Source organism: Bidens hawaiensis, unplaced genomic scaffold, assembly GCF_021521415.1.
Source record: "Bidens hawaiensis isolate Kalapana, Puna unplaced genomic scaffold, B.hawaiensis_p1.1 tig00010132_1, whole genome shotgun sequence".
NCBI classification, from domain to species: Eukaryota; Viridiplantae; Streptophyta; class Magnoliopsida; order Asterales; family Asteraceae; genus Bidens; species Bidens hawaiensis.
Window position 1 is genome coordinate 162,261 of NW_027491767.1, and position 27,807 is coordinate 190,067.

Genomic DNA, 27,807 nt, shown 5'->3' on the forward strand with positions numbered 1-27,807 from the left:
ATGTCGTCGACGATGCTCTTATTTGCTCTTTCTACCTCACCATTACCCTGCGGGTGTGCCACTGAGGTAAAGGTGTGGGTGATTTGAAGTTCTTCCAGCCACTTCTGTAGCTTCTTGTCAGCAAAGTTGGTGCCGTTATCGCTCACCAAGTTCTGTGGAAGTCCAAAACGACAAATAATGAATTCCCAAATAAACTTTTTGATATGTTTGGCGGTTGTTTGGGCTAAGGGTTTTGCTTCTATCCACTTGGTGAAGTAATCGATAGCTACCACTAGAAACTGAACGTTCCCTGCTGCTGTGGGAAATGGGCCTGTCACGTCGATGGCCCACTTCTGAAATGGCCATGAAGAAGTGACTAGGACAAGTTCATTCTTCGGGCGATGCGTGTTGGGTGCGTAGAGCTGGCAAGACCTACACTTTCTGATGTATGCCAGCGCATCCGTATGCATCCCCGGCCAAAAGAATCCCGCGTTGTTTAGCTTGGCTACAACAGCGCGTGGAACTGCGTGTACCCCGCAGATGCCTTCGTGTACTTCCCTTAGGAGGTAATCAGCATCTTGGTTGTCCACGCATCTTAGGAGTTGGCCAAGAAAATTACGCCTGTAAAGTATGTCATCAACGAGTTGATAGTTACAGCGTATTTTTCTTGCCTGTGTTTTTTACTCTGGTAATATACCCACCGCAAGGTAATTTATTATTGGTGTCATCCACATTTCCGTGCCGGTTTGGATGACACAGATTTCCTTGTGCGGGACTGATGGTGCTCCAAGGAGTTCAATGCGGATGTCCTTTCCCAAGTGGGTGAAGGCTAGCGATGCAAGCTTGCTTAACGCATCCGCAGATTTGTTTTCGCTTCACTTGACGTGTATGACTTTACAATCGTTAAAATCGCGCATAAGGGTTTTTGCTTGTGCGAGGTACAGGGCCATTGTGTCGTTTACGGCCGTGTACGTCCCGTTTATTTGGTTGGCTACTAACATGGAATCCACGTGGGCTTCCAAGTTTTTCACTCCCATCTTACGCGCAATTCTCAACCCGGCCAAGAATGCTTCGTACTCCGCATCGTTATTCGTACTTGGAAAATCCAGTCGAATAGCGTAAGTGTATTCTTGGCCTGCTGGGTTGGTTAGTTTCAACCCTGCGCCTGAACCCTCATTATTGGCTGCTCCATCAGTGTAGAGTCGCCAGACATCATCAATGTCCTGTGCTGGAGAGGGTTGAGCCTCCTCCTGGCACTCTTTCTCCCGCGAAGCGGGGACTTCTGCAATAAAGTCGGCCAAGACCTGGCCTTTTATGGCTGGTCTTGGTTTGTACTTTATCGCGTATTCTCCCAATTCTATTGCCCATTTGGCTAGACGTCCTGATAACTCGGGTTTGCCTAGAACGTTTGCAAGTTTGAAATTGGTTAGAATGGTGATTGGGTGACCTTGGAAATATCGTCTTAGCCTGCGTGAAGCCTGTACAAGCGCTAAGACTAATTTTTCCAAAGTAGAGTACCGGGTTTCTACGTCTGTTAAGACGCGGCTAACATAGTAGATGGGCATCTGGATGCCTTTTCGCTCTACTAGCAGGACTGCCCCGGTTTCTCTGTCTATGGCGGAAAGGTATAGGATTAATTCCTCCCCCGCTTCTGGTGCTGTGAGCGTTGGGAGTTCGATCAAGCGTGACCGAATTTCCTGAAAAGCTGCTTCCGCTTCTGGTGTCCAGCGGAAGTGCGTTTTCTTTAAACAGTTTCTCAATGTTGACACGAATGGGAACGAACTATCCGCATGGTTTGCCAAAAAGCGGTTAAGTGCGACCAGTCGTCCATTCAGTGTCTGAGCTTGCTTGATGGTAGTAGGTGATTCCATTTTGATAATGGCTTCGACCTTTTCAGGGTTCGCTCTGAAGCCATCTTTAGTAACAATGACTCCTAAGAACTTCCCTTCTTTCATCCCAAAGGAACACTTGCTCGGATTGAGCTTCATGTTTATCTTTCTGAGCGTGTTGAAAGTTTCTTCAATGTCTTTCAACATCGCTTCTGGCTCAAGGCTTTTGATGACCAAGTCATCCATGTAGACTTCCAAGTTCCTCCCAATTTGGGCATGAAACTCTTTGTCCATCAGGCGTTGGTATGTGGATCCGGCATTCTTAAGTCCGAATGACATCATTTGATAACAAAATGTGCCATCGGGCGTCCGAAATGCGGTTTTGTCCTGATCGTCAACGACCATGTGGATTTGATGGTATCCCTTATACGCATCAAAGAAGCATTTAAGGCGAAACGGTGCTAACGAATCTACCTTAAGGTCAATTTCGGGTAACGGGTAACAATCTTTGGGGCATGCTTTGTTTAGGTCTTTGAAATCTATGCACATGCGCCATTGTTTGTTAGATTTTGGTACCATGACGGGATTTGCAACCCATGTTTGATATCTGCTAACGCGTACGATGCCCGCGTCAAGGAGTTCCTTGACTTGGGTTCTACACGCGTTAGCTTGTTCCGCCCCCATTACTCTGCGCTTTTGTATGACTGGCGTAAAAGCCGGGTCACACTTGAGCTTATGCTCTGCCTTACTTCGAGGTACACCAGTCATGTCAGCTGGTGTCCATGCGAAGATGTCAGCGTTTTTCTGTAGTAAGCGTTTGAGTAAGGTGCGTGTAGGATCGGTGATTGTTAGACCAATGGTAACAGCCTGGTCAGGGTATTTGCCATTGAAGGCCCATTCTTCTGGTTCAGTGATGGTTGGTTTGACCATCTTTGGTTTGGGTTTAGATGAGACAGATGCGATGCATACCTGGGGAATACCGGTGATCATCGCTACACCCTCAGCTGTTGGCCACCCCATCATGCCGTGGACTTAAGACACCACGGCGTTGAATCTTGCCATCCCGTCTCTCCCGAAGAAAATGTCGTATGTGTGGTATGGCTTCCTCATTACGACGAAGTCCACGTCTTCTGTGCGGGAATGTTTCCCGTCCGCGAGAGTGACGGGGAAATATAGGATACCCAGGGGGTGTTTGTGCTGCCATCGAACCCTTCCATCGAGGCGTAGACCGTTTCCAGGCGTTCTTTGTCTTCGTCGTCTAGCTTGTCGAAGAACTGCCTGTACATGACCGTTGACGAGGCGTCGTTATCAGCAAGGGTGCGGGAAGTGATGTGGTGCCCCAGCTGGCTTTTGATGACTACAGGGCCTTCTTTGTTGGGCCCTCCTGGCACTCGCGGGAAGCGCACTTCAGCTTCCTTCCACGCACATGGTTCTGTCGTTCGTCGTTTCCTTCTGACGTTACCATGAACCATGTGGATGCTGATGTCAACAGGCTTTCGTCCGTTGCCCTTGTACCGATTATCATTCCTTCCTCCATTCTTGATTGATGCCACGAGGTGCGCAAGTTTTCCATCTTTGACGAATGTTTCGACAACATCCTTCAAAGATGTACACTCATCGGTGTTGTGGCCCCTTGTCTCGTGGAAGTTACAGGATTTGCTCTGATCAGCATTGTGGCGCTGCCGGATCATTGGAGCTTTTGGTCATGGGAGTTTCTCGGTGGCAAATATCTCCGTGACGCTTTTGGTGAGTGGCGTCCATAGGGGGTTTCGGTTTGATGGGTGCGTGTTATCCCTTCCGCCTAATAGAGGGCGAGAGCTGGATGAGGTGTCAAAGTTTACCCTTGACTGCCAAATGCCTAGCTTCCTCTTTTTGTTTTGCCGGGCGGTCCGGACGTTGTTTTCTCTGGTCCTTTGCGTGTAGAGATTTGTACTCTGGGGAAGATTCCGACCTAGTTGCTTTTCCGTTTCGGCAAAGCGCTTGGCTGCCGTCATGATGGCATCCCATGTGGATGTCATGCCGTCTTTACCCGTCAATGTGCGGATAAGCTCTGGGTATTCGGCGCCTTGGATGAAAGCTGCGCGAACAAGATCTTCGCTTATGGTGCCCAGACTTAGCTTCTTTGAGTTGAAGCGAGTGATGAAGTCTAGCAAAGATTCATCCTCCTCTCTAACGCAGTTGAGGATCATCCACTGCTCTTCAGTATATTTTCTCTGTTGACTGAAGTGCTGGCTGAACTTGTGCTGGAAGTCCGCCCAATCATAGATGTGGTGGACCGGTAGACGATCAAACCATGCCCTGGCCGCTCCGACCAGCGTCATCTGGAACATATAACACCACGTGGGTTCCGTCCAGTTGCTGACGGTTGCCCCCACTATGAATCTGTTCAAGTGATCGTCTGGGTCGGATATGCCATCATAAGTGCCGATGTTGGACATCTGTTTGGCACTCTTCGGGGCGATTGCTTCCGCAATGTCCCTTGCAAACTTGGACGTTCCCGCATTTGCAACAGTCGGTCTAAAGGTTTTGGAGAAGTCACGTGAGTTTCCCCCCGCGTTCCTCGGTTTGAAGGTTTCTCTAAAATTCCTTCTCGGTTGGAAGTCCGTTTCTTTGCGCTTCCCTTTCGCCCTATGACGAGGGTTTGCGTCGCTGTCGGACTCCTCCCAATCATCGTCCAAGTACTCGCAATCATTGCTCATGTTGAGCTGTTGTCGAGTACTTCCGAATTCGTCAGCCTGTTGGAATGAACGCAAACGTTCATCCAACTCCGCTTGGAATTCCTTCTGACGTGCTTCCGCCCACGCTTTCACTTGATCAAGTGTTTGGCGGGGGAGCCTTGTCTGTTACCTCTCCACCTGGGTATCAATGAATCCCAGGGGAGGATTGTTTACTGCACTTGCCCCGGCTTGGGTAACCGGGGTAGTGTTCGTAAAATTTGTGTACTCGCCGGTGTTCCCCCCAGTTGCTGGGGTTTTGGTTACCGGGGTTTCTTGGTCACTCGCTGGCCTTGGCACCGGAGTAACCTTAACCATCTTTCCAGAGGTTTTGAAAAAACTGAGAAAAATTAGTTCTAGCTTTTATGCACGGATGGCGCCAATGAAGAAACACTAAGTGACCCCGGCAGATTACGGATAATCTTAGGGTTAAATAGATGTTTCCTACGAGGGTTAGGTCCGGCAAAGATGGTTATTCTTCTGATGTCCTGCAAAACAGACACCGTGAGCTCGTCACTGAGAAGGGGGGGTTCCTTCTTGTGACCACCCTCCGGCGTGAGAATCAGACTAGGTTGCTCTGAATATAAGTGTATATTAAGAGAAATAGCTAGAGAAGATAAGATAATATCAGATGATATATGATGATGATACCGTTCCAAGGTGTTGGAGTATTTATAGCCGAAGGTAGGTTTCCAAGCAGGTACGGCCAGCTGTATAATATTCCTTTTCCACCAACTACAGGCTATGTACGTGCCACGATGGGAGTTGGTGGGTAGGCAGCGGCTGATAGTGACATTTTGTACTGGAGCGTGCTCCTCCTCGTACTATTGTCAGTGAGCTGTCACCCTGTGATTGGTTCATGGGCTGCTTTGGTCAGATCTTGTCTATTTTGTCCATACCTTGGCAGGTATAGTACAAAAGATCTTCCAGAAGCGTACGGACTGGCTCTTTTGGGCGGGAATATTCCCGCCTTGCTCATTCCTTTAGGTGACATTGCTGAAGTATGAGTTAGTGCCTTATGCGTGTAGCCTTACTGTTAGTGCGGGTAGCCTTCCTTCTTGGCTTGTACCCATAGTTGCGGGAACAGGCCGGGTACTGTACCAAGGGAGGCTTTCCTGCGTGAACAGCTGGCTTACTGCGTGTAAGGTCTTCATCTCTCTGAGCATGGTGGGTCCTGCGGAACCAGTTGGTCTTTGCGCAGACGTACCTCATCAAGGTGTGTCTTGCGGGTCCAACTGAGCTTTGCGGGGACCTACCTCTTCAGGCATATATTCAAAGAAAAGCATCGGGTAATGCCAAATGGTATGCTTAGAAAGCATTATCCTTTTTTTCCCACTATCTATGGTTCATGTTCTACATATGCGAGCATAATAACAAAACAACATGTTCTACATATGTGAAAATAAAAAAAAAACCTGGAATGAAAGAATTAGTGCATAAAGTGCTTTTTTATGCATGTGAATTGTGATTATGAATTGTGAATGACCTCTTTGTCGGAATGGAATCACAATAGGAATAATGAGCTTAGCATTGTAGTGTTTTGATAGCTCTATATATGTAGTCTATAATCAGTGTGCAATAGCAACAGCAAGACACAATTATCATTACATCTTTCTTTGTAGAGACTTCTCTTTCAAGCAATTTCTTGAGCTCATCATGGTATGGAATACTAATCCTTTATTATCTTTCTACTTGTTTTAATCTCTATACTTTTTATCTTAATTATGAACATGGTCTTACTGATATTTGAATATTGCAGGATGGTAGTAAACTATTGGGACCATGGGGAGGACATGGAGGAGTTGAATGGAGTGATGGAGTACACACCGGAGTAAGAGAAGTAACTCTTGTATATGGCAGTTGCATCGACTCAATTCGAGTAACATATAATAACAATGGTAAACCATTTCTGGCTGAAAAACATGGTGTCTTTGGTGGAATGAAATCTACTCAGGTAAATACATTTTTCATAAATTTCCTTGCATTATATTCAAGCTAGAAATTGATTTATAGAGTTTCGTATGAATTAATTTCAGATTAAACTGCAATATCCTGAGGAGATCTTAGTAAGAATTAGCGGCCACTATTGTCGTGTTGTCTATGGAGGTAGCCCTGTGATTCGGTCACTCACTTTCAAGACCAACAAACGAACGTTCGGGCCATTCGGTGTCGAAGAAGGAACACCCTTTAATTTATTGGCAAACGGAGGCCATATTGTAGGGTTTACGGGAAGAAGCGGGTGGTTTCTAGATTCACTCGGGTTCTACTTATCAAGCCCTAAACCAAACCTCTCTCAAAGATTCAACATAATATTAAAAGGAGTTAACCATCTTGCTATCAAAGATGATAAACATAACAAGACTAAAGGCTCAAAAGTTTATAGGGGATACTCATATGCATATGAGTAATTCTAACGTAGCATAAGATAGTACAATACTAAATGCAAGGAGTTTTTGTAATTCATGTATTTCATTATTATCCAACCAATAAGATAGTACAATTCTAATTAAAATGAATGACTTTACCCGTTAATGAATCTCATTATCTTAAACAGCGCATGTATTTGTTTCCTAATAACATATGTAAAGTGCTAGTTTCAATCAAATGGAATGCACGCTGGATATGCTCTGGATTTAAGGCCTTGTCTTAATCCTATAGTGACGACATGTCATTGGTATAGAGTAGAGCATACAACACTTACACCGTTAAGCTTATGGTTTTATTTAGGAATTAAAAAAAAAAGGAAATATAACTTTTTAGCAACGATTTGTCATTTGTACAAGTTAGAATTATAAAAGTTATTTAAAGAGAAAACAATATAAAGGCTTTTTATATTTACATAATATTAAAAGGAAGAAAAAAAATCTATTATGTCTATATCGACGACATGTCATCGGCCCTAATTTTCTTTAAGGCGCTAAACTTTCCCACCTCCCCAAACTCTAAATCGGTGACATATCATAGGTATAGAGTTTGAGTAGTCACAATTTTGAGAGACGCTATAGCGACGACATGTTGTCGCTATACGTCTGTTCATGCCAGCCACCCTTGTTGTCGTTATAGACGTTGCATGTGAGCACATGGTCAAATTCTTATAGTGAGTTCTTGAACAGCCATGATTACTCACCTCAACAAACATTCTCTTAATTGCCTATTCAAGTTGTCAGTCATTTACTTCATTGTTTCAATTGTGCAATTGGTTCATAATTAAGTGTAATTGCTCATTCAAGACTGTAATATGCTAGATTTGTGTCAGATTGCTAGACCTATGTGTATCTTTAATAACAAATTATGGCATCTTGTTTTAGACAAACAATTTCTCCCACGAATTTAAATTTAAACAATTCTCATTTTGCTTCTTTTATATATGTCAAAACTACCCATTATTTGCAATTAAAAATTATTGGGTTTTGCTTGGCAAATCAAAAGAAAAACGCCTAATGTTCAAAGGTAAACCTTAGTCTTGTAGACAAATTAATGGGTTTTTTTTCTCACTTTTTTTACATTTTTTACTCGTTTTGCAACATGTCAAGCGGAAAGAAAATGATTACACATGTTCAAGTGAAACTCTAAGATAATAGTTTTTGTTTGGTTGTGCTCACACCAGCGATTCAAGTACAATATACCATTTTATGTTGTTGTTGCCCGTTCTAAGTTTAGATAAATTAATAACAATAAAATTGAAAAAATGTCCTGAATTTTCATTTTGTTTTATGCCTCTAAACATATTGAGACCTTCTAAAGGCATCCATATATACCATTTAACATTATAACAATTTATATATCCAATATGATATACTAGTATAGTAGTATATTCATTATTACCATTATATATAGTGTGACTATTTCATAATTACAATAATGTCACAACTAGCATATTTAAAATGAATCTACTTTCCTACATCAATCCTTTTAGTTCAATCCGGCCAAGCTTTGGCATATATTCAAAGAAATAGCAGAGGGGAACGTCAAGAGGTATTTCTGGAAAGCAATATCCTTTTTTTCCCACTAACTACAGTTCATGTTCTACATATGCGAGCATAAAAGATGTGCTACATATGTCAACATAAAAAAAACCTGAAATGAAAGAATTAGTGCATAAAGTGCCTTATGCATGTGAATTGTGATTATGAAATGTGAATGACCTCTTTGTTGGAATATGGAATCGAAATAGGAATAAGAAGCTTAGCATTGTAGTGCTTTGATAGCTCTATATATGTAGTCTATAATCGGTGTGCAATAGCAACAGCAAGACACAATTATCATTACATCTTTCTTTGTAGAGACTTCTCTTTCAAGCAATTTCTTGAGCTCATCATGGTATGGAATCCTAATCTTTTATTATATTTCTACTTGTTTAAATATCTATACTTTTTATCTTAATTTGAGCCGGGTCTCAACGGAAGCAGCCTCTCTAACCCTATGGGGTAGATGTAAGGCTGTCTACATCTTACCCTCCTCAGACCCTACCATAGCTTTGCTATTGGTGGGATATACTGAATACGATGATGATGACGACTTTTTATCTTAATTATGATTTATGAACATGGTCTCACTGATATTTGAATATTACAGGATGGCAGTAAACTATTGGGACCATGGGGAGGACATGGAGGAGTTGAATGGAATGATGGAGTACACACCGAAGTAAGAGATATAACTCTTGTATATGGCAGTTGCATCGACTCAATTTATGTAACATATGATAACAATGGTAAACCTTTTCTAGCTGACAAACATGGTGGCTTTGGTGGAATGAAATCGGTTCAAGTAAATACATTTTTCACTAAATTTTCTTGCACTATATTCAAAGTTAGAATTAACTGATTTATGGAATTTCTTATGAATTAATTTCATATTAAACTGCAATATCCTGAGGAGATCTTAGTAAGTGTTAGCGGGCACTATTGTCGTGTGGTCTATGGAGGCAGCCCCGTGATTCGGTCCCTCACTTTTACGACCAACAAAAGGACATTTGGTCCATTTGGGGTTGAAGAAGGAACACCCTTTAATATATTGGCAAATGGAGGCCATATTGTAGGGTTTACGGGAAGAGGCGGGTGGTTTCTAGATTCACTCGGGTTCTACTTATCAACCCCTAAACCAAACCTCTCTAAAAGATTCAACATAATGCTTAAAGGCGTAACCATCTTGCTATAAGAGATTATAGACATAACAAGACCAAAGGTTCAAAAGGTTATAGGGGATACTCATATGCATATGAGTAATCCCTAACTTTTTTTTTGTTAAACAGCCAATTTGGATCGTTGGCGGGCCACTGACCTACACGATCATCTTCATTCATGTATTTTGTATGTAGTACAATTGTCATTATCCATTATTATTTATGATTGTCTCAAACAACGAATGTATTCATTCCATAATAATACATGCAAGGTACGAGTTTCAAGCAGCAAAACATAACATGATATAGCATAGCATAACATACCACAAACATAAGTTAGTCAAATTTACATAACATGTACCAAATGTAAGGGTATAAATACTAATTGTGTACCGACATTTCAAAGTGTGCCAACAACAACAAGAACAACAACTACAATAATAATAATAATAATAATAATAATAATAATAATAATAATAATAATAGTGTGTGTTTTATTTCTTTGTGTGTGTATGAGAGTCCTTGCACATTCATGTGCATACTCATCCAAATCATCATAATCTTATTAATCCAAAATCATGATCATATATCGAATAAAGAATCCGAGCAACATATCAAGCCCTAAGAAAAACCTCTTTCAACATAATGCTTAAATGATTTAATGTTCTTGCTATCAGAGATGGTGAACATAACAAAACCAAAGTCTCAAAGTGTTATAGGTGGGGCATATGAGTATCCCTAAATATAAGAATTTCTTTGAAATTCATTGCAAGAGATATGCAAATTTATCTAGTATTTCATTGTTGTTTATCCAAAAAGTACAGTTCTAATAAAATGCATGACATTACGAGTTGTATCTCAAACAACAGCATGTTTCATAATATATATTGCATAGTACTAGTTTCAAGCAGCAGCTAAGAAGAACATAACACAAATATGATTCAGTCAAATATATGCATAGTTCTAGTTTCAAGCAGCAGTTAAGAACATAAAACAAATATGATTCAGTCAAATATTTGAATGTGCGTTGGATTTGTTTAGCAACCTCATAATCGGTTAACCAAAGATAGAGTGTGTTTGGTTCACTAAAAAGTTGTCTTTTAATGATTCAAGAAGCATTTTAATTATTAAGTTTTATATATATGCTGAATGATTCAGAAACTACCTTTGTCAGACCTCTTAATAATTCAGAACAAGCTTGTCAAATAGCCCCTTAGTGTTCAAAGGTAAACCTTAGTCTTGTAGACAAATTAAATTTTTTTTTCACTTCTTTTTCATTTTGTTGTTTTACTTTTCTTTTCTTCCTTTTTTTTTTTCTTTTTGCTACTTGTCAAAAGGAAAAAAAAATGATTCCCTGCGTATGTGCAAGTGGAACTAAATAATAAATTTTTATTTGGTTGTGCTCACACCAGCACCAATTTTAGTTTATTATTCTCGATTCTAAGTCTAGATAAAGAACAATAAAATTGAAAAAATCCCTAAATTTTCATTTTGTTTTATGCCTCTAAACATACTGAGACGCTTCTAATGCCATGCGTAAATACCATTTCACATTATAATGTTTTATATATCCAATATGATATGCTAGTACATTCATTACTATCATAATATATATTACGCGTATACAAATGTGCCTATTTCATAATTACAATATTTTTACAACTAGCACATAAGAAATGAATATGCTATGGTATATATTCAAAGGAAAAGCAGAGGGTAATGTCAAATGGGGGTATGTTTAGAAAGCATTCACTTTTATTCCCACTATCTACAATTTATGTTCTACATATGCGAGCATAATAACAAAAAACATGTTCTACATATGTGAAAAAACCTGGAATGAAAGAATTATTGCATAAAATGCTTTATGCATGTGAATAATGATTATGAAATGTGAATGACCTCTTTGTTGGAATATGGAATCAAAATAGAATAAGAAGCTTAGCATTGTAGTGCTTTGATAGCTCTATATATGTAGTCTATAATCAGTGTGCAATAGCAACAGCAAGACACAATTATCATTACATCTTTCTTTGTAGTGACTTCTCTTTCAAGCAATTTCTTGAGCTCATCATGGTATGGAATCCTAATCCTTTATTATCTTTCTACTTGTTTTAATCTCTATACTTTTTATCTTAATTATGATTTATGAACATGGTCTCACTGATATTTGAATATTACAGGATGGTAGTAAATTATTGGGACCATGGGGAGGACATGGAGGAGTTGAATGGAATGATGGAGTACACACCGGAGTAAGAGAAATAACTCTTGTATATGGTAGTTGCGTCGACTCAATTCGTGTAACATATGATAACAATGGTAAACCCTTTCTAGCTGACAAACATGGTGGCTTTGGTGGAATGAAATCGGCTCAGGTAAATACATGTTCACTAAATTTCCTTGCACTATAGTCAAAGTTAGAATTAACTGATTCATGGAATTTCTTATGAATTAATTTCATATTAAACTGCAATATCCTGAGGAGATCTTAGTAAGTGTTAGCGGGCACTATTGCCGTGTAGTCTATGGAGGCAGCCCCGTGATTCGGTCACTCACTTTCAAGACCAACAAAAGGACATTCGGGCCATTCGGTGTCGAAGAAGGAACACCCTTTAATTTCTTGACAAATGGAGGCCATATTGTCCGGTTTACGGGAAGAAGCGGGTGGTTCTGGATTCACTCGGGTTCTACTTATCAACCCCTAAACCAAACCTCTCTCAAAGATTCAACATAATGCTTAAAGGAGTTAACCATCTTGCTATCAAAGATGATAAACATAACAAGACCAAAGGTTCAAAAGGTTATAGGGGATACTCATATGCATACATAATGCTTAAAGGAGTTAACCATCTTGCTATCAAAGATGATAAACATAACAAGACCAAAGGTTCAAAAGGTTATAGGGGATACTCATATGCATATGAGTAATCTCCAACTTTTGTTTTGTTGAACAGTCAATTTGGATCATTGACGGGCCACTGACACCCGATCATCTTTATTCATGTATTTTGTATGTTGTACAATTGTCATTACCCGTTATTAGATATCATTATCTCAAACAACTAATGTATTAGTTTCATAATAATATATGCAAAGTACGAGTTTCAAGCAACAAAACATAGCATGACATAGCATAGCATAACATAACTTAACACAAACGTAAGTTAGTCAAATTTACATAACTAAATATAAGGGTATAAATACTGATTGTGTGCCGACATTTCAAAGTGTGATAATAATAATAATAATAATAATAATAATAATAATAATAATGTGTGTGTATTTTATTTCTTTGTGTGTGTGTGTCTGAGAGTCCTTGCACATTCATGTGCATACTCATCCAAACCATAATAATCTTGTTCATCCAAAATCATGATCATATATCAAATAAAGGATCCGAGCAACATATCAAGCCCTAAGCAAAACCTCTTTCAACATAATGCTTGAATGATTTACCTTCTTGCTATTAGAGATGATGAACATAACAAAACCAAATGCTGTAAGGGTTATAGGTGGGCATATGAGTATCCCTAAACATAAGAATTTCTTTGTAATAATTGCAATAGATGCAAATTTATCTAGTATTTCATTGTTCTCTATCCAGTAAGTACCGTTCTAAATAAATGAATGACACTACGAGTTGAATCTCAAACAGCAATATGTTTCATAATAATATATGCATAGTACTAGTTTCAAACAGTAGTTAAGAATAACATGACACAAATATGATTAACTCAAATATATGCATAGTACTAATTTCAAACAGCAGTTTAAATACGATTCAGTCAAATATTGGATGCGCGTTGGATCTATTTAGCAACCTTAGAATCGGTCAGAGGTAGAGTGTGTTTGTTTCACCGAAAAGTCACCTATCAATGGTTCATGAAGCCACATGTTGAATGATTCAAAAGCTATATCTTAATCAATCAGGTCTCTTACTAACTTAGAACAAGATTGTCAAATAGCCTCTTAGTGTTCAAAGGTAAACCTTAGTCTTGTATTTTTCTTTACTTTTCTTTTTTCATTTTGATACTTGTCAAAAGGAAAGAAAATGATTCCCTACGTATGTGCAAATGAAACTATATAATAATTTTGGTTTGGTTGTACTCGCACCCATGGTTCAAGTGCAATATATATACCAATTTTAGTTTATTATTGCCGATTCTAAGTTTGGATAAAGAAAAATAAAACTGAAAAAATTGTGCTGAATTTTCATTTTGTTTTATGCCTCTAAACACATTGAGACGCTTCTTAAGCCATGTGTAAATACCATTTAACATTATAATGTTTTATATATGCAGTATGATATAAGAGTGTATTTTTTACTATGACTATTTCATAGTAAAAATAATGTCACAACTAGCATATAAGAAATGCTACACCTATGGCATATATTCAAAGAAAACATGGAGATTGTCAAGAGGTATTTTTAGAAAGCATTATCCCTTTTTTTTCCCACTAACTACAGTTCATGTTCTACATATGTGGGTATAAAAAAACATGTACTACATATGTGGACATGAAAAAAACTAAAAAAATAAAAATAAATAAATAAATAAACTAGAATGAAATAAGAATTAGCATAAAATGTTTTAGGCATGTGAATTGTGATTATGACATGTGAATGACCTCTTTCTCAGAATGGAATCAGAATGGGAATGAGCTTGGTATTATAGTACTGTGTTTGCTCTATATATATATGTAGTCCATAATCAGTGTGCAATAGCAAGAGCAAGATACACAATTATCATTACATCTTTCTTTGTAGGCACTTCTCCTTCCATCAACTTCTAGGACTCATGGTATGGAATCCTAATCCCATCTTTAAACTTGCTTTAATCTAATATCTAAAACTTTGTATCTAAATTATGAACATGGTCTCACTGATAATTGAATATTGTAGGATGGTAGCATACAATCGGGACCATGGGGAGGACATGGAGGAGTTGAATGGAATGATGGAGTACACACCGGAGTAAGGGAAATAACTCTTGTATATGGCAGTTGCATCGACTCACTTTGTGTAACATATGATAACGGTAAACCCTTTCTAGCTGACAAACATGGTGGCTTCGGTGGAATGAAATCGGCTCAGGTAAATACATTTTCACTAACTTGCACTATATTCAAAGTTAGAATTAACTGATTTATGGAATTTCTTATGAATTAATTTCAGATTAAACTGCAATATCCTGCGGAGATCTTAGCAAGTGTTAGCGGGCACTATTGTCGTGTGGTCTATGGAGGCAGCCCCGTGATTCGGTCACTCACTTTCAAGACCAACAAACGAACGTTCGGGCCATCGACCACTTTCAAGACCAACAAACGAACGTTCGGGCCATTCGGTGTCGAAGAAGGAACATCCTTTAATTTATTGACAAATGGAGACCATATTGTCGGGTTTACGGGAAGAAGCGGGTGGTTTCTAGATTCACTCGGGTTCTACTTATCAACCCCTAAACCAAACCAAAACCTCTCTCAAGATTCAACGTAATGCTTAAAGGAGTTAACCATCTTGGTATCAAAGATAATAAACATAGTTATCCTTTCCTTTCCTCTAATTTCCTTCTAACTCAAGAACACACCTAATTAAAAAAATTTCCTTCCCTTCCCTTCCCTTTCTTATCCTTCCCTCTCATTTCCTTTTCTTTCCTTGGTTAAAAAACTCAAGAACAAGACGTAAAGGCTCAAAAGGTTATAGAGGATACTCATATGCATATGAGTAATTCCCAACTTTTTTCTTCTTTTGTGAACGGCAAATTTGGTTCACAAACAGTCCATTGACCCACCCAATCATCTCCATTCATGTATTTCGTAGTACAATTATAATTAAAATGAATGTCATTACCCGTTATTAGATCTCATTATCTCAAACATACGCAAGTCGCAAAGTACTAGTTTCAAGCAGCAGAACATAACATAGCATAACATAGCATAACACATAACATAACACAAACATAAGTCAAGTCAAATTTACATAACCAATCCGACAATCAACATAAAACGAAATACTCGACTCCACATAAAACTTTAAATTACCCACGCGCTTTAAGCTCCTCAAGACGCCTAGCGAGATCATCCTCCTCAACCTTCTCATTACTCTTCATCGCCACCGCGTGTCCAGCCGGCTGCGGCAACCCAACCGACACCTCCAAACCATAATCATCCGCCACCTGCTGCATCAAACTATTAACCTCCCCTTCAGGAGTACTCAACGACGTACTCCCCGCCATCGAACTCTCCATAAACTCCGCCTGCACCTCCATATTCACAAACTGCTTCTCAAACTGATCCATAGTTTCCGACATCTTCTGCAAATTACCCGTAGCTAACGTCGACTCAAGCGATTTCACAATCGACCCCATCGACTTACTAATCGTCTGCATCTTCGCCTGCGTATCGAGCCGGGCGACAACCGCATCGAGCCTGGATGATAACCGAAGGTAATTCATCTGTTCGCTACGCTTTCGGATGGCGTTTTCGGCGTAAATACGGGCTCCGTCCATGTTACTTTTCTCGATTGCTTTCTTGACTTTGAGTTTTTCTGATTTCTCGTCTTTTTCGCACTTTCTGGCTTGGCGTTGAAGGCTTTTGGAGGTGAATTTGAGCTCCATGATCTGATTCATCAGTTTCTCGGCTTGACCCATGATTTGTTTGGTGGTGAATTGAAGGGTTTGAGAGTGAATTTGGTTATTGGAATGAATCTGGTGATTGATCGTAAAGAATTTGAGCTAGGGTTTGGTGTGTTTGGGTGTTTCGTTGAAGGTTCAATTGGGGGTGGTATGATATTATTATAAATATAAATATAATAATGTGAATGTATCATGTATGACCGTTGCTTTGTGGGTCCGGAGTCACACGGTGTAATCCGTGTCTAGCTATTAATATCCAAATCATCTATTGATATTTTCAAAGGTTAAATGTGTAGATTATTATTAGGTTTGGTTATATAGGAGGTTATTCTAACGTTAAAAGAGCTTATACGACATGTATGGGATCTATACGAGTTGCATAGATGTAGAGTCAAGTCATTTTCGGTCAAGAGTGTCAAGTTTTATTCATTGTACCCGTATAGCCCCTATACGAGCCGTATAGGGCCATACGACTCGTATAGAGGCTATCTGACTCGTATAGGTTTTTTTTTTATAACTTTAAGATTACTTTAAAATTACAGAATATTAAAAATAATATCCGAGTTAATTATAAAATAGAAACACGTAATTTAAAGTAAACATTTTGTTTCATGCCAAGCAAACAACTTTCTATAGAAAATCATAAGTCAACACACGAATCTATCATGTTTTAAGCTTATATCCCAATATTACAATCAACCAAACAACTTTTCGTATAATCTTACAAAGCAACACACAAATCTTAAATTGTTAGAGCAAGAAAAGCCGATACCTAGTATGTACGGGTCGTATATCATCTATACGGCTCGTATAGACCATATATTAATTAAATTTCAGGTCAAGGTACAGGCTGACTTGCTGTCTATAGGAGTCGTATAGACCCTATACGACTCGTATAGGTCAGACGAGGTAAGTGAGCTATACGAGCTAGAAAACCTGTACGGCTCATAAAAGGTCTATACGGCTCGTATAGACTGCAAAAAGCTACCACACTAGCACCTCCTTACTTATGTCAATAACTTGGGGCTATACGATTTGTATAGGCCCTATACGAGCCGTATAGACTTATTTATACACCAAGGACTGGTGTTTGAATATAACCACCCTTATTATTGTTAATTTATTTATTTTTATTTTATTTTTTGAACTGGTCAACTTTTAAAAGTAACAAAAAGCTGGTAATCCAAACATACAACTTCAAGTACTATCTGGTCAACTATTTACAAAGTGGATATTCATAATGTAAATTAATATCATTTCTTCTACGTAGTTCTTCGATCTTTCTCATATTCTTTACTCATAGGAACGTGTTTTAATATTACAAATATTAAGGAATTTACTAAATCTAGTTGTTGGTTTTTTCATAGTTGTTTGTATGTTTTAACGAGATGGGCTGTGGACTAGGCTTGAAGTTGATAGATGCAAATGTGTTTGAAGCAGTTTGTTTGATCGTAGGCTTAATTGTTCGTGGGATATAGTTCTTGATGTAATTATATCCATAAGAGACCACGAACATTATTTAACATCTTAAAAGCAAACAAGTCTTCATTTATCATCTCTGGTTCATCGATGTCTTGATTATCAATCTTAGGATCACTGTCTCAATCAGTATTGGTTACCATCTCGATTTGTCTTCATCAAACGATTATCAAGAACACATCATCAAATCATTCTTCGTCGCACTTGGTTTTCGTCTACTGACACTTTCTCTAATCTCTTGGATTATTGGTTTTGTTTGTTAGTGTTTCTTCTTTGTTTAAATTGATGAAACCTTCGATTGATTGTCTGTAATTGTTATTCTACACCTTTATGATCTAAGTTTGTACATCTGGTTTGGGATTAATTGAATTCTAAAAATTCTTTGTTTTTTAGTTTATGATAGAACATAAGGTGTTTGATACACATTTTTTTTACTCTATTAATCGATACTGAAGAGGTATGTACCCGCCTCAACACCGAGCAAGGCGGGTCAACCCACAAGATAAACACATTATGAAGGCACAAAGCCAAAACTTATGCGCATGGCGCATACAAAACATGCTCAGGCATCATATGCCCAGGCACACATATGCTCGCGCATCACATATGCGCGCGGCGTACCAGCGCGCGGCGCATATCACATGCTCGTGCATATCACATCTGCGCATGAAATATCTGCGCGTGAGAATAAAGAGAAGACCTCGCGCATCCTCAGGATTGGCGCATATCACACATGCACATAATCGACCTCGTCCTTATTCAAATCAGGATTAGGGCAACCTTGATTGTGCACGTCAGACAACCTTCCAGAAGGCATCTTTTTAAGGAGTAAGAATATGCTGATGTTGACAGCTGCCAAATGAAAGGTCGACAACTCAGCATGGCACATGTGTTACCACGTGATTACAACCAACGAGAAAGCGCCATGTGTCCCAGAGGACACGTGGCGCAGTGCGATTGGAGGAGACCAACGAGGTTGAGCCCAACCAGTGGAAACCCTAGCACTATAAATACAGCATCAACTCCACTTTGATGGACACATTCATACTCAATCATTGACAGTTACAGGCAGTGATATCACATTCAATCATATTGAATTACATTCACTCACAGTCAGTTACATACAAACACACAGTCACACAATCATAGAGTATTCAGCTATTAAGCAATACTCTTGAGATTCCCTTACGGACATTATTATTATCTTCTCCACCATATACTTATTCTCACGCCGGAGGGTTACCCCAAAGAGGACCCCTCTGTCCCTTTCTGAGGGGTAAGTTAACGGCGTTGTTCATTTTGTAGGTGGAAGAACACAGATCCAGAAGAACCATCGGTGAAATAGTATAATCAAAACCCGAGGAAAGTAGATCTGCTACCAGCGAGTAGATCCACGTTTCTTCATTGGCGCCATCCGTGGGAGGGCAGGAACCTGGGAGTTTAATAACTCAACAGTTTCCTTGGTCTTTTTAAGCTCCTCTTTATCAGACGCTGACCTCCTCCCTTCGCGCGGCGATCATTGGCGCCATCCACTGTTACAAACGGCAATCAGATCTCATCAGATCTACATAAAAAAAATCAATCACCATGGTTTCTGGCATTCGTAACGCTGATCAAGCTCTGGAGGATATTGAACGTGAGGGTGTCAATGAGGGACAGCAAATTCTGAGGGTGTCGCGTGATTCTACGCGCACCACCAGTAACCGTCCCTTCATCACAACCCCTCACGGCCAGACTGAAACTCCTCCAGACGATCTCACGTTACAAAATCTTGCCGGCTCGAAACTGAAGGGACCAATGGGTCCAGAAGAAGAAACAAATGATCCGAATGAATGGCTCATAAACGAGCAGCGGCGTCTACTGGAAAAGTACAATGAAATGGTCAAACAGAAAAAGCTAGCCGACCAAACACAAAGGCAAGCGTTTGATAAGCAGACTACAAAAAGGCCGCGCGCGCCGGAAGAAGGACATTCTGTTCACACTGCACACACTGAGTTCAGTGATGAAGAAGTGCATAGCATGAGGAAGACGCGAGATACTCATGCAGGAGGCTCACAACTCCGCGCGCCTGTGAACATGGCGCCTGGAGCCAGAGCAGATCTGGATCTGCACATGCCGTACAGCCCGCCAGTGAGGGGGCAAGTGGACGTAACCACGCCGTACAGGCCGGCCATCTTAGTGAAGCACTCAAAATTTACTGAGCGCATCGCTAAGGCCCCCATCCAGCACAAGACCAAGATGCCAAGTGGTCTGGGCAAATATGATGGTACAACAGATCCAGATGACTTTTTGCAAGGTTTCTATAACACGAGAAACCTAGAGAGCTGGACGATGCCAACATGGTGTCACATGTTTGCCCGCTGCCTTACGGGCGCGGTGCGGGTCTGGTTCGAGAGCTTGCCGACTGGGCAAATTGATGGGTTCGAGGAACTATTGGAAAAGTTCCAAGCCCACTTCGTACAGCAGCGCAGACACACGCGCGATCCTGATGACATCATGCACTGCGTGCGCAGGAATGATGAAACGATTGAGGACTACATCACTCGTTTCAATCAGGAGTCTTTGGCAATCGGGGGTATAACTGAGCAACTCCTGCGCGTGGCTTTTATACAAGGCGCGCGCAGTGATCAACTCCGCTGAGCTCTCGTAAGCAGAGATGGTATGCCCACCACTTGGGCAAAACTAATGGAAGCATCGCGAGTCTTCGCGAGAAATGAAAAGCAGATTGCCCAAGATAGGGCAAGAGAAAGAGCGCATCAGGCTGAATCACCGCGCAGCAAAGAGAAGAGGGCCAAACAGAACTCTGTATGGTCCAGGTTGCAACCAACAAGTTTTTCTTCCACAGAAAAGCAAACGCAACCAAGCTCACCCCAGCCCCAAAAAGATGTTCGTAATCGCGGGGAGGGTGACAAGAGGGAGGGCGGCAGAGATCCTAGCAGACCTCTGCCAAGAATATGGACTCCCCTCACTAAAACACCTTCACAGGTGTTAAGTACTGAGAATGTCCAATTCAAGCCCCCCAAGCAACTACACTACAAGGGACCGCAAAACAGTGGCAAATATTGTGAATTTCACAGGTCCCCGGGCAACAACACCGACGCATGCCATCATTTAAAGGATGCGATCGAGAAGGATGTAAAATCAGGCAGGCTGGCTCACTTGGTAAAAAACCAAAGAATAGAAGATGAACAACCGGAAGGAGCCTCTGCCAGCAAGAAATACAAAAGAATCTGTGTGGCTGAGGGGGGACGACAAGGGCAGACGTCAAAAAAGAGAAGCGCGCAAATCCACGGAGATTGGCGCGAGCAGCAAGTTATCTTCCCAAGAATCAGGGGAGGCCCTTCAATCAGCAGCCCCCTTGTCATCACCACACACATTGCTCATTACGAAGTGTCAAAGGTCCTGGTGGACACTGGAAGCGAATCTGACATTATGTATGAGCAATGTTTCAGAAAGTTAGACCCGGCAGACCAAGCGCGGCTCGAGATGGTGAACGCACCAATTTGTGGTGTTTCAAATGAAATCATCCATCCCCTAGGTCAAATTCAGTTTGAACTAACTATGGGGGATGATGAGCACAAGCGAGCCGAAGTTGTCAACTTCTTGGTCTTGCCCACCACGTCATGCCACAATATGATCCTGGGTAGGGGAACGATTGCCCAATTTAATGCTGTACCGTCGCCAGCGCACGGCGCATTGGGGTTCCCTACACCAACGGGCGTAACATTTGTTTACCGCGATCATTTGTGCGCAGTGACAAGTACGCCGCGGGAAGGGAGAATGAAACTTCCAATGGCGGACAATGCGCCAGAGAAGTGGATTTTAAACCCAAAATTCCCAGAGCAAACGATCACAATTGGCGCTACCATTTCAGACGAAACGAGATTGAGAATGAAAAGGTTGCTCACAAAATACACGTCGGTCTTCGCGTGGCAACACTCCGATATGACTGGGGTCCCGCGAGACTTGGCGCAACATTCTCTTAACACGTTCAAGTCGGTGGAGCCAATTGCTCAGAAAAAGAGAATCATGGGGGATGAAAAGGCGAAGGCCATGAATGAGCAAGTTGAGGACCTGTTGCGCGCAAACATCATCCGCCCGATCCGATACCAGACGTGGGTAGCCAATCCTGTGATGGTAAAGAAAAGCAACGGGTCATGGAGGATGTGTATTGACTTCAAGGACCTCAACAAAGCATGTCCGAAAGACTGTTACCCCCTCCCAAACATCGACGCAAAGGTGGACTCCGTGGCGCCATTCAAGCTCAAATGTTTCCTGGATGCCTACAAAGGCTATCACCAGATTCAAATGGCACCACAAGACGAAGACAAGACTGCCTTCAGAACCGACAAGGGTGTTTTTTGTTACACAAAAATGCCCTTTGGTTTAAAGAATGCGGGCGCCACTTATCAGAGACTTATGGATTCGGTTTTCAGTGAACAAATCGGAAGAAATCTAGAGGTCTACGTTGATGATTTGGTGATCAAGAGCAGGGAGGAGAGACAAATGCTCAAAGACATCGAGGAAACTCTTCAGCGCTTAACGGAAGTCAACATGAAGCTCAACCCGAGCAAATGTACTTTCGGCGCGGAAGAGGGGAAATTTCTTGGTGTAATGGTCACTAAGGATGGTTTCAAGGTGAACCCTGAAAAGGTGGAAGCCATCCTTGACATGCCTTCACCATCCACCATGAAAGAGGTTCAGAAGCTGAATGGTAGATTGGTGTCAATCAACAGGTTCCTAGCGAACCACGCCAACAAATCTACTCCATTCGTTAACACTTTGAGGAACTGCTTGAAGAAGAGCCAATTCAAGTGGACGCCTGAGGCTGAGCAAGCTTTCAGTGAGATAAAAGAATGTCTCATAAAGCTGCCCGCGCTCACAGCTCCACTTCCTGGCGAAACCCTTACATTGTACTTGTCAGCTGGAGACCGCGCCATCGGCGCAGTATTATTGGTGGATCGCAAGGGGATCCAAACGCCAATATACTATGTGAGTCGGGTGCTGACAGACCCTGAGACGCGCTATTCCATCATGGAAAAGTTAGTTTTGTCACTAACACACGCGTCGCGCAAGCTACACAGATACTTCAATGGTCATCCGATTGAAGTTCTGACAGGTTACAACATCCAGCAAGTCTTGCGACGCCCCGCGCTCTCCGGAAGGCTGACAAAGTGGGCGCTGGAATTAGGTGAACACACGATCACCTATAAGCCCCGTCCAGCAATAAAGGGTCAAGTTTTAGCGGATTTCATCACGGAAATCCCAGAGGGAAAGATTGAAGAAGCTCAGCGCGAGGTAGACCCTCCGCGAGCAAATGATAAAGAAGATGTTTGGAGGCTATTCACTGATGGAGCCTCCAACAGCGAAGGGTCAGGCGCAGGCCTCAAACTGGTGGACCCTGATAATCATGAATATACTTATGCTATTAGGTTGGACTTCAAGAGTACCAACAATGAGGCTGAGTATGAAGCCCTGCTGGCTGGTCTGCGCATTGCGCGCAAGTTTGGAGTTAAAAGGCTAGAGGCCCATGTTGATTCTTACTTGGTAGCTGCACAGGTCAATGGCCTTTATGATGCCAAGGAGAACACCATGCCTCTATATCTAGAGCAGGCAAAAAAGCTCGTTGAGCAGTTTGACTTCTTCAAAATCATACACATCTCGCGCAGCGAAAACAAGTCCGCTGACGCGTTGAGTAAGATGGCATCAACTAATTTTGATCACTTTGGCAAAGATGTCAGGGTGGAAGTGATGAGCAACCCGTCAGTGCAAACGCAATCTGTCCTTGTAATTCATACAACCCCTTCATCCTGGATAACTCCAATAATGGAATTCCTGAAGGAGGGGAAGTTACCGGACGATCGCGCACAGGCGAGAAAGATAAGACACAAGGCGCAGAACTATGAACTACTTGATGGTACATTATATCGACGCTCTTATCTTGGACCGCTCATGAAATGCCTGGATGCTGAAGAAGCAAGCTACGTGATTAGGGAGATTCACGAAGGAATCTGCGGAATACACGCTGGCCCGCGCATGGTGGTTGCCAAGGCAATGAGCTCAGGCTACTATTGGCCAGGCATGTACTTGGATGCGCTAAAAGAAATACAAAAATGCAAGGCATGTCAGAGCTACGCGCCAAACACCATGCGGCCAAAGAACAACTTGATTCCAGTAACCTCCGCATAGCCTTTCCACAAATGGGCCATTGATATTGTGGGGCCCCTGCCGCAAGCGCAAGGGCGAGTGAAAGTTTTGGTAGTGGCGGTAAACTATTTCACAAAATGGGTTGAGGCCAAGCCACTAGCAAAAATCACAGCAGAGGCGATGAAGCAATTTATCTGGAGCCACATCATTTGCCGTTTTGGCCTTCCTATGGAAATTGTGAGCGACAATGGCAAACAGTTCACTGACAGGAAGATATCCAGCTGGCTCAAAGAATTGCACATCAACCAAATCTTCACTTCGGTCTACCACCCTTAGGGGAATGGCCAAGTGGAGCGCGCGAATCAAAGTTTGTTAAATGGGCTGAAGAAAAGGTTGGAGGGAGAATCCCATTCTTGGGTCGAAGAGTTACCTAATGTCCTGTGGGCGCACAGGACATTAAGCAAAACTAGCAATGGCGAATCCCCGTTCAGCCTAACCTATGGGACAGAGGCTATGATCCCAGCAGAAATTGGATGCCCATCCCATAGGGTACTCATGATGAGCAAGACTGATAACGAGCGCGAAAGAAGATTGGACCTTAACTTGCTTGAAGGGCGCAGAGAAGCGGCTATCATCAATGAAGCCAAATACAAGAAAAAGCTGAAAAAATATTATAATCAGTGCGTTAAAGAGTGCCACTTCAAGAAAAATGATTTTGTCCTTCGAAATAATGAAGCTAGCCGCGCAATACCCCCAGGAAAAATGTCCCCCAATTGGGAAGGACCTTATCAAATCTCAGAAGAATTGGGGAAAGGCGCGTACACTTTAAAAGATTTGAATGGAAAAAAGATACCGCGCGCGTGGAACGCAGCGCAGCTTAGAAAATGCTTCATGTAAAAATTCAAATATGTAATCAAGGCTTTTAAGCCATCATGAATGATGATTCGCGCTATCTTTCAATATTTGTTCTATTACCTTTGCATACATGTTTCACACTTCCTTTATTAATTTGGAGCAATATGACAACACTATATTGACTTCAAAACAAAATAAAACGAAGTAAAACATACATGCGCGAGCCTTAGCTCAAACGCGTTAACGAGTCTTAACTCTAAAACGTCAGGGCCTTAGCCCAAACCTACGAGCCTTAGCTCAAACACGTTAACGAGTCTAAACTCTAAAAACGTCAGGGCCTTAGCCCAAAACAAAGAGCCTTAGCTCAAAACACTCACAAACATCCATCTTACATCCCGCGCAGCCTGATCATAAAAATCCCTAAACACAACTAAGGCAAAGTACATGCCAAATCATAGTTGTTAAGGTCTCAGGTCGAGGTCGCGCGCGGAATAAAAGTGGATATCTGAGTAACACATGCTGACATGTAATGGCTAAAACTCATATAAAAAACGCGCGACAACGACGCGCAAAAAAGGAGTAGTGAAAAGTCATCGCGCATGTCAGCATAAACAAGATACTGCGAAACCACTTACAAAATATGACTATGGTTAAGTAAATAATTTCCTTACAACCTTGTTCTTATTTTAACGTGCAAGCATATCTTATATCTATACAAGCAAACATGAAGAGATGAATGGAAATGCGCAAGATGTGAAAAAGGGAAAACAAATTTCATTCCATAGCATTGAAATTTACAAGTGTGATGAGTTACAAATTACAAGTATAACAAAAAACAAAAAAAAAAATTAGAAATATGAAGGGCTTCTCAAGTCTCCACGTCGACGTCAGCCACTTCATCACCCTCATCATCTCCCGCAGCATCTGGCGCGGCCCGCTCCTCATCTCCGAACTGACCATAGTCAAGTTCTTCCTCCTCAATGGAGTCTTCTATCACGACGGTGTCAGGAGCAGATTCTTTCGCCGCGCCAGAGCCGCTGGCAGGGGCAACATCCCCCGCGCCACCATCATCGCCACCAGCCCCCTCGCATTCATCGAGCAACTTCTTTAGCGCGCCGAGGTCGGGCTGGTCAGCAAGCGCAGCTATCTGCAAATCATTAGAAAAGGATTGAGTACAAAAAACTTGGAAAATTAATCAAGAAAAATTCATTAAGGTCAAGGTACCTGCACAAGGACGGGGATAGGAGTATTCATATACTTCTCCCCCACAGCGGCCATGTCCGCGCAGGCCGCGTCGCTCTTGTAAGGGTACTCGGATGGGTTCTTCTTCAACATCCCATATTCATACCCATCCGTAAACCCTTCAGCTCGACCCACAAGGCGCGCGGCAGCATTGCAGTCCATCACAAGGGCCTGAAACTCGGCAGAATATTTCATCGCCAAAGCGCAACGAGTCATGCCCTGTGACACCAGCCATTGGCGATCCTGCGCGAGGCCAGCAACAGACGTCTCGAGAGCAGGAACCTGGGAGTTTAATAACTCAACAGTTTCCTTGGTCTTTTTAAGCTCCTCTTTATCAGACGCTGCTGCCGCCAAAATTTTTTCTTTCTCCGCCTGCGCAGCATCAAGTGCTTCCTGGCTAGACGCTGCCGTCGCCAAGGCCTCATCCCTATCAGCCTGCGCGGCCGCCAACTCCTTCTTCAGGCGCGCAACCTCGCTCTCCAGTGATGATTTCTCAGTGATACTCTGGACGATAGCTTGGTCACGCGCCTCCACCTGCTGTTCCAAGACACGCACTCTCCGCGCGTACTTGGCAACTTCGGCCTCCGCCACCTGCTGCTTCTTTCGCGCAGCTTGGAGCTCATGCACGCGCTTAATAAAGGCGGTGTTGGCACTTGCTCGGTTTTCGCTGAGCTCCGCCTGGAGTTTCTCAGCTCGTGCGCGAGCATCAGAAAGGTTCCAGGCAGCCACCTTAGCCTCTTGCTGGGCTGCCACAAGAGCATCGCGTACTTTAATATAATCACGATGAAGCTCTTGGGAGGCAGCAAAGAAAGCTGACCCAGCGAAAATGTGATCGTTGAGCAAGTCAGCGCGGGTGCGCTCCTCCTGATACCTCCTTTCAGTAGGAGGCACGGCATGAGCCCAGAAGTCCTCGTATACGCCCATGGATTGGAAGGAACTGTCTTCATTAATATTCCATCTCGGGCGGTAAAAGTGGTCACCTTGCTGCAAAACACAAGAAATGTTCTAAGTCATAAAACATACTTATATGGAGGTACGCGCAGCGGAGCAACAAATTAAAACATACCTGCGGGGATGAAGCAGAAAAGTCAGCGCCAGCCCCACCAGAAGTCTGCGCTGCGAAGTCTTGTGGCCTCGCAGGGCTGGCGCGGTCTCCCAAGGAGTCTTCAGCTTGAGCCCCCTCATCCTCCTCATCTTCTTCAATAGGCCTCTTCTCCTGCGACCTGGAGGGCTCCAAACCAGCCTCGCGGAGAGGGCTGCGCGTAGGAGGAGGCGAGGGAGGTCTCGACGCCGCCAGTTCGGCGCGCAATACGGCTTCCTGCTCCTTTGTAATCCCAATAAGGGGAGACTCAGCACTAGCAGGAGCAGGACCAGAACCAGCGGCGCCGGCAACGGCGCCAGGAGTGTCACCAGCAGCTTGTACGCCAGCTACAACTCCTATGAACAAATCAACAACAAAAAAGGGTTTATGATTTGATCAAAACAAAAAATTCAGAAGACAATGGCGCAAAACATACCTTCGCGCAATTCTGTTCGCGCGTTGAACATCGCCATAAAGTTCATTCTACCCTTTTCCGAGGGTAGAACAGGGGACCTCGAAGCAGCCCCCGGCGCAGCCTCAGCACCTTGTTGCGCCTGAGGCTGATCTACTACAGACGCCGGTCCTGCAAACATTCAAATGCGAAAAGATGTAATAAAAGTTCAATCAGAATTATGGGTAAGCAAAGTATACCTTTCGCAGGCGCGGCACTGCTTCTCTCTTCAGCCGCGCGAAGGGAGGAGGTCACGCCACCATACCTCAA

General features: G+C 42.3%; 1 protein-coding gene, 1 long non-coding RNA gene and 2 pseudogenes across 3 annotated transcripts in view; 3 read left to right on the forward strand and 1 right to left on the reverse strand.

Annotated features, from left to right (window-relative positions):
- The window catches only part of LOC143534338 (jacalin-related lectin 3-like), a 76,260-nt gene extending 66,578 nt beyond the window's left edge, over nt 1–9,682 (forward strand). Inside the window, exons 7-9 of the mRNA XM_077028846.1 lie at nt 6,559–6,897; nt 9,098–9,292; nt 9,404–9,682. Of these exons, the coding sequence (XP_076884961.1) occupies nt 6,559–6,897; nt 9,098–9,292; nt 9,404–9,682 (813 nt within the window). The remainder of the gene's footprint in view (nt 1–6,558; nt 6,898–9,097; nt 9,293–9,403) is intronic.
- Nucleotides 9,683–11,666: 1,984 nt separating this feature from the next.
- Nucleotides 11,667–15,144, forward strand: LOC143534339 (jacalin-related lectin 19 pseudogene; annotated as a pseudogene). Its single transcript, XR_013135536.1, has 3 exons — nt 11,667–11,723; nt 11,831–12,025; nt 14,827–15,144. The product of XR_013135536.1 is annotated as a jacalin-related lectin 19 pseudogene (transcript).
- Nucleotides 14,437–14,741, forward strand: LOC143534354 (uncharacterized). Its single transcript, XR_013135538.1, has 3 exons — nt 14,437–14,452; nt 14,554–14,625; nt 14,705–14,741. It is a non-coding gene; the product is annotated as an uncharacterized LOC143534354 (long non-coding RNA).
- A 452-nt stretch (nt 15,145–15,596) lies between the features above and the next one.
- Nucleotides 15,597–16,414, reverse strand: LOC143534353 (ESCRT-related protein CHMP1A pseudogene; annotated as a pseudogene).
- Nucleotides 16,415–27,807: the final 11,393 nt, after the last annotated feature.